Source organism: Aegilops tauschii, chromosome 7 (genome assembly GCF_002575655.3).
Source record: "Aegilops tauschii subsp. strangulata cultivar AL8/78 chromosome 7, Aet v6.0, whole genome shotgun sequence".
In the NCBI taxonomy this organism is placed as follows: domain Eukaryota; kingdom Viridiplantae; phylum Streptophyta; class Magnoliopsida; order Poales; family Poaceae; genus Aegilops; species Aegilops tauschii.
Window position 1 is genome coordinate 227,419,607 of NC_053041.3, and position 6,858 is coordinate 227,426,464.

General features: G+C 52.5%; 1 protein-coding gene across 1 annotated transcript; it reads left to right on the forward strand.

Annotated features, from left to right (window-relative positions):
• The first annotated feature begins 800 nt into the window (after nt 1–800).
• LOC109747863 (probable L-type lectin-domain containing receptor kinase S.5) lies at nt 801–4,037 on the forward strand. The gene is made up of 2 exons (XM_020306908.4): nt 801–2,342; nt 2,693–4,037. The coding sequence occupies exons 1-2, from the start codon at nt 986–988 to the stop codon at nt 3,586–3,588; spliced, it is 2,253 nt and encodes a 750-aa protein (XP_020162497.1). The 5' UTR covers nt 801–985; the 3' UTR covers nt 3,589–4,037.
• Nucleotides 4,038–6,858: the final 2,821 nt, after the last annotated feature.

The window sequence follows — 6,858 nt, forward strand, 5'->3', positions numbered from 1 at the left end:
TCGGTAGGTGCTACGCACGACAGATCTTTCAGAGTGTCCACCTCGGGATGGACGAGCGCAGAGCGGTGGAGCTGTCTGGCGTCGTGGTGGCGTCGACGGTAGCTAGACCGTGCAAGGTTGATGCAACAGTACAACTCTGAAGATGGTTTGGTGGCAGGTGGCTGCGGCGGCCTCATACCCGGCAGGCGTCCTGGTTGAGGAGTGCGCCGGACTGGTAGGTATCCCATACCCGGCAGGCGTCCTGGTTGGGACCTCGGGTCTTAGATGTTTAGGTTTGGCTGCGATGTCTGTTTGGTATTAGGCCCAGACTATCAGCGCCCCTTCATCGATTGGATAGGTGTAGCGACAGTTGTTGCTTAGAAAGTGGCTTTAGTCTTGCTGTTGTATGACTTTGTAAGATCTTGTGAGAATAATTAATAAAGTGGCCGTATGCATCGCCCAGATGCAGAGGCCGGGGGTCATCCTCCTTTTCTAAAAAAATCGTGATCTGATGTAAGGTGCTTCATATCTATGCAAAGGTTCAACCCAGGGCGCTGGTCTTGGAATCTCGATATAAATTTTATTATATTTAAAATACTTCCGTGAATTTTTATAATAGACAATTATTTTTGAAAAATTTGACTGAAACCATCCATACCGCGAGACACAAATCTAGTAATGTTTTTTTGGACGCGCAGAAAAAGCTGGGAAACTCTACAGTTAGACCGAGCACCCAGCCATTTTCCCACACATGCATTTAAATATGTCAACTGGCCGTACGCCGTCGCTGTACTCCACGTTTCCCCGACGATGCCATGAGCTCTGCCTTCCCGGTCAGGCCGTGATCGGCAGGGAGGGAGGAATTTCCCGTGTGCCTTCCCTTTGCCCGGCCCGCACCACCAACTCGCACCCATGCCGCAACATATATAGAGCCGGCACGGGCTACACCGTGGATCCTCCCTCCCTCCCTCACCCGCTCCACACAACCACAGTCGCTCTCTCCACCATGGCGCACCACGACTCTCTGCGGCGCTTCGGCGCCAGCTGCCTCGTCGCCGTGCTGTTTCTCTGGCTCTGCGCCGCCTTCGTCTGCAGCGCGAGGGAGCAGCGGCCGCTGCGGGAGCTGGAGGAGCAGGTGGTGGTGAGGAGCTACGGCCCGTACGCTTCCTTCGACCGGAGCGACACGGACACCCTGCAGGTGCTCAAGGACGCCAGCATCAACGGCGGCGCGCTCCAGCTCACGCCGGACACCCGCAACAACGACGCCTACCTCGTCAACAGGTCCGGCTCCGTCCTCCTCAAGCAGCCCTTCACGATCTGGCACACCCTCCCCGACGACGAGGTCCACACCGGCACCCGCCGTGCGCCGCGGCCGCAGCCTCCGCGCGTCCGTGTCGTGTCGTTCAACAGCACCTTCTCCATGAACGTGTTCTACGACAAGGCGGTCCCCGGCGAGGGCCTGGCGTTCGTCATCGCGCCCTCGCTCGAGAAGCCGCCTCCCGGCAGCCACGGCGGGTTCCTCGGCCTCACCAACGCCACGCTGCAGGCCGCCGGCCCGTCCAAGAACCGTTTCGTGGCGATCGAGTTCGACACCTTCAATCAGAGCCACGACCCGAGCGATAACCACGTCGGCCTCGACATCGGCAGCGTCGTGTCCAACGCCACGGCCAACCTCGCCGACTTCAACATCACCATCGCCACCAACGCCCAGACGTCCGCCAACTACACCGTCTGGATCGAGTACGACGGCGTGGGCCGGCGTGTCACGGTGTACATGGGCGGGAAGGGGAAACCGAAGCCGGCGATCCCCGTCCTGACCAGCCCGCTGGACCTCAGCGAGCACGTCCCCGAGCAGGCGTACATCGGCTTCTCGGCTTCCACCGGCGCCACCTTCGAGCTCAACTGCATCCTGGAGTGGAGCCTGTCAATCGAGACCTTCCCCAAGAAGGAGAAGAAGGAGTGGATAATCCTCGTCGCCGTCTTCGTGTCCATCGCCGTGGTCGCCACCGCCATTGCCGCCTTCTTCCTGGCCAGGATGTCGCGGGCGAGGCGGCAGATACAGAGGACCCAGACGCGGCTGGGGCACACGCTGAGCCACCTCCCGGGGATGCCGAGGGAGTTCTCGTACGAGATGCTGAGGAAGGCGACCAAGAACTTCGACGAGCGGCTGCGGCTGGGGAAAGGAGGTTACGGCGTCGTGTACAAGGGGACGCTCCCCGCTGACGCCGAGCAGGGCCAGACGGAGCCGACGGAGGTCGCCGTGAAGAAGTTCATCCGGGATGACGCCAGGTGCGTCGAGGACTTCGTCAAGGAGGTGGACATCATCAACCGCCTTCGCCACAAAAACATCGTGCCCCTCATTGGTATGTGCATGAATCCCTCGCTTAATTACATGATCATTGTTTATCAGCCGAGACTTGACTAGGAAAATGATGGTTTAGTCCCAATCAACCATTCTCTAGTTAGTTTTGCTGCTTCCCTTGACAAGTCCAAGTAATGGAGTAGAGGCCAGTACTCTATTCAGATCATAACGCGTTTATGCAATCGTTAACGCGCTACCAAACGTAGCATTGTCACTTGTTAGTTGTTGCACGAAACATGACTGATCAAATGTAGTTATATTTCTAGTCTCTTTGAATTTTCTACGACCAACGTGCAACAAAAATACTCGTGGATTATTGGTTCTGAACGTGTGCTTGCATTTTTGGTGCAGGTTGGTGTTACAAGAAAGGGCAACTGCTGCTGGTGTACGAGTACATGCCCAACGGGAGCCTCGACCAGCACCTCTTCCGACGCGGGGGCGTCCAGGAGGCGCGGGCGGCGCCGCTCAGCTGGGCGAGCCGCTACGGCATAGTCGCCGACGTCGCCTCGGGCCTCCACTACGTGCACCACGAGTACGGCCGCACGGTGCTCCACCGCGACATCAAGGCCAGCAACGTCATGCTGGACACGTCCTTCTCCGCCCGCCTCGGGGACTTCGGCCTCGCCCGCGTCATCGACTTCGACCGGAGCTCCTTCACCGACATCGGCGTCGCCGGCACGCGCGGGTACATCGCGCCGGAGTACTCCGTGGGGCACAAGGCCACGAGCCAGACGGACGTGTTCGCCTTCGGCGCGCTCGTGCTGGAGGTCGTCACGGGCCGCTACGCGCTGCTCGGCGACGCCAGCTGCCCGCTGCTGGTGGACTTCGTGTGGCGGATGCACGGCCGCGGCGCGCTGGTCGGGGCGGTGGACCAGGACCTCGGCACGGCGGGGTACGACGCCGACGAGGCCGCCAGGCTGCTGCTCCTCGGGCTGGCGTGCAGCAGCCCCAACCCCGGGGACAGGCCCACCATGCCGGAGGTGCTGCAGATCGTGTCCAAGAAGGCGCCGCCGCCGGAGGTGCCGCTGTTCAAGCCAAGCTTCGTGTGGCCGCCGGAAGGGGGAGCGGCGCACTTCAGCCTGAGCGACATCGAGATGACGACGAGCAGCGGTGGCAGCTTCGTCGGCACAGGCAATGGTTCATCGACGCGCGCGACGCAGGAGACATCCTACGACAGCTTCCGGCGGCCGCCCTCGGCACCAAACAACAGCCAGGAGTACTTCCCCGCGCTGTCCTCCGGCCGGTGACGAAGTTAACACATGTGAAAAAACTGTAAAACTGGCCATGAACGTAAGGTAATCACAGTAAATGTAAATACATGTAGGTAATACGTGCTTAGTAGTAGTACATTGTTACCATGTGGCATATATGATAAGCAATCCAAACTACTAAAAAAAAAGTAGTAGTACAATGTTCTTCATTAGTTTGTTCAAGCTAGGGAGAGAGGTACGTGCTGCTCGGGCAAGCAGGAGTCTTTCCTTGCAGAGGATCACTGCAGATCGACGAGTCCAAGTGAAGCCTAAGTGTCTACTCTAATGTGTATCAGCTAGCTAGTCTTTATGATTTTCAGAAGTGAGGCTAGTGTTGTTAATATGCTTTGGTTATTCGTTTTGGTTTCTTGAGTAACAAAGATCCAAAAAGTGTTTATTTATGATAATGCGAAGAGGAGAAGTGGAAAATCGTGTTAATCCAGCATGTTTTACTTTCTATATGCCACATCTATCATTTTTTAGGTTCCTATTTATTCTTGAGGACCAGGCTTTTCTGGTACTCACGCATTTATTGAGGACTAGGCTTGGTGCGTAACCGAGATTAAAAATCCTAGTACTCATACATAAAAGGCCGTATGCATTCCTAGTTGGTGCAGATGCCGGGGAAGTGAAATTCTCCCCAAATTTTAGGGACGTACACCTCTGCTCGCGCGACGCGCTCCCCGCATGCGTCACGGGAGACCAGATCCGTTGCCGGTCCTCTAGATCTCCTCGTCCCAGCCCCCTCCTCGCCGCCGCCGGACGGCGTCCGCCGGGCGAAGCCCGTGCGCGGCGCTTACGGCGGCGGGGCTTCTTCTCTCCTTCCCCTGCACGGGATCTCAGCAGCGCGGGGTGGCTGCTCCATGTGGGTGACGCGGGATCGGCGGGGCTCCTGGTGGCAGGCGCGCGTGGATCCGGTGGCGCGAGGCCGGAAGACGGTGGTGCGGCCCAGCGACGGTGTTGTAGCTCGTCGCGATGGCGTCGGTGCTGCAGCCGGCTTGACTTGGCTTGATCGGCGGCGGTGGCTGGCGTGTCCCTGGTCACCGATGTGTGGCTCGAGGAACTCCGGCGGAGGCTGTGCCACCACGGCTGCAAGGGAAGCGTGGGAGCCGGCCATGGCGGCAGGCGGCGGCGGATCTCGGACCCCTGGCCCAGATCTAGTCTCCGGCAAAGAAGGCAGCGATCCGTGCACATGAAGCTGGATGGAGTTCTTCGAACAGATCTGGGTGAAAACCTGCTCTTGGCTAGATGCCAAGGCCGGTGATGGCGGCGCCCTTCGGTGTTGTTCCCTTCTTGAAGGCATCGCCGTGGAGAAGTTCTAGACCACTATCTGCTACCTTCAGGGGGAACCCTAGATCGGAAGACGACGGCGTGCTTGTGTCGTTTCCTTTTCAAAAAACAAAACATCTATCATTTCTTGTCGAAGAGAATGCGATCCATTGCTTAGCTTGATTTTTAAATGAACATCGTTTTTATTAGTGATGAAATGAACATTCGATGACTGACTGCCTCTTCGTCTCGGAAAAGGAACCGTTGAATTTTGAACTTCCACTTTTTGTTTGAGGCAATTTTTGAACTTCCATGACAGGTTTCAACCAACTGATCGTGGGCTCAACCGTGTCGAAATAATTTGCTACTGCTCTTCCTCCATCTCGGATGGTGCTTTAATAGGCGACACCAAGGAGCAAGTGTCTTGGTTTTCTTGCCGGTCTTCGGATCCAGTAAGGTTTGTGTCTGATGGTCGACGTTCAACTCTCTCTCGGGTGGCGTTGGTGTCGGCCATTGCGGTTGTGTTTGGTGTCTTGCTGTGGGGTGTGTGGATGCCGGCATGCAGCGGTGTTCCTCTTCTTCGAACGTGTCGGATGAAGTTGACGGCGTTGGGATCTAGCGGGCATGGGGAAGAACCCCGGCCGACGTGCCACAAAGTCTCGGTCTCGTCGCTTGCGGCAGTCCGGTTCATCGGCTCGAAAAGCATTCTTGTATGCAAATGTGCTTCTCTAGATCTTGGCATAATGGTAGTTTCCCTCTTTCTTCAACGTTGCCTCAGCGGTGGAGGAGGACGATTGTGGGCGACGTTCTGGCGTGGCACATGATTCTACCGAAGTGAAATTCTAGTTTTACTTCTTGCGAAGTCTTTTGATGCAATATTGTAAGACATCTATATATGTCTATTGTGATGACCACATGTGTACTCTTTGTAATACATTTGTCTAATGGAATAAATGATGTGGTTATTTCAAAAAAAAACTTAAAACGAGCTTTCTGCTGGGCACCCCTACTTATCGCGTTACGCGAGCGAACGGGGACGCCTCGCGCCGGGGCGAGCCCAGATGGCCGGCCCAGCCACGTGGGAGGCAAAAAGGCATTTTTTTTCTGTTTTCTATTCTCATTTTTTGCTTTATCTTTGGAATTTTATTGATATTTTCAAAAAATTCTATACATATATACAATAAACACTATCCAAAATCACATTTAAGAAAATGTTGAACAATTATTTGAAAAATGTTGAATAAGTATTGAAAAATCTTGAACAAGTATTTGAAATTTTTGAATAAGTAAAAAAATGTTGAGCAAGAATTTAAAAAATGATGAATAAGTATTCAAAAATGTGGAACACGTATTTGAAATTTTTTGACCAAGTATTTAAAATTCTTAAATAAGTATTAAAAATTTGAACAAGTATTTGAAAAATGTTGAATAAGTATTAACAATTGTTGAACGGGTATTTTAAAAATGTTGAACAAGTATTTGAGAAATGTTCAACAAGTATTTAAAAAATGTTAAATAAAAATTAAAAATATTGAACAAGTACTTGAGAATGTTGAATAGGTATTAAATATGTTGAACCAGTATGTGAAAAATGTTGAAAAATTAGTTTTAAAATGTTGAATAGGTATAAAAAGAATGTTGAATGAGTATTTAAATTTGTTGAATAAGTATTAAAAATGTTGAAGAAGTATTTCAAAGATGTTGAAAAAACATTCGGACAATGTTGAACGTATATACAGAAAATGTTGATCACTTGTTACAAACATTTTTTTGACATGTACGAAAATGTAGAGTGAAAACAAAAACAAACATTAGAAAACACACAAGAAAAACAAAAAATTAAGAAGAAAAAATAAAAAAGAAAACACACAATCTTCCCATTTCATGCCAAAGGAAATGACACAAGCCCTGAGCATATCTTCAAGAATTTGATTGACTCGCTCGACTTGGGCACTAGTTTGAGGGTGGTAAGCTGTGCTGAAGCGAATGTTTGTGCCC

Excerpts from the sequence above, each read along its gene's own strand:
- LOC109747863 (XM_020306908.4), top strand. The coding sequence starts at position 986 with ATGGCGCACCACGACTCTCTGCGGCGCTTCGGCGCCAGCTGCCTCGTC. Across the intron at positions 2,343-2,692 it reads AAACATCGTGCCCCTCATTG|GTTGGTGTTACAAGAAAGGG; the intron begins GTATGTGCATGA and ends TTTTTGGTGCAG.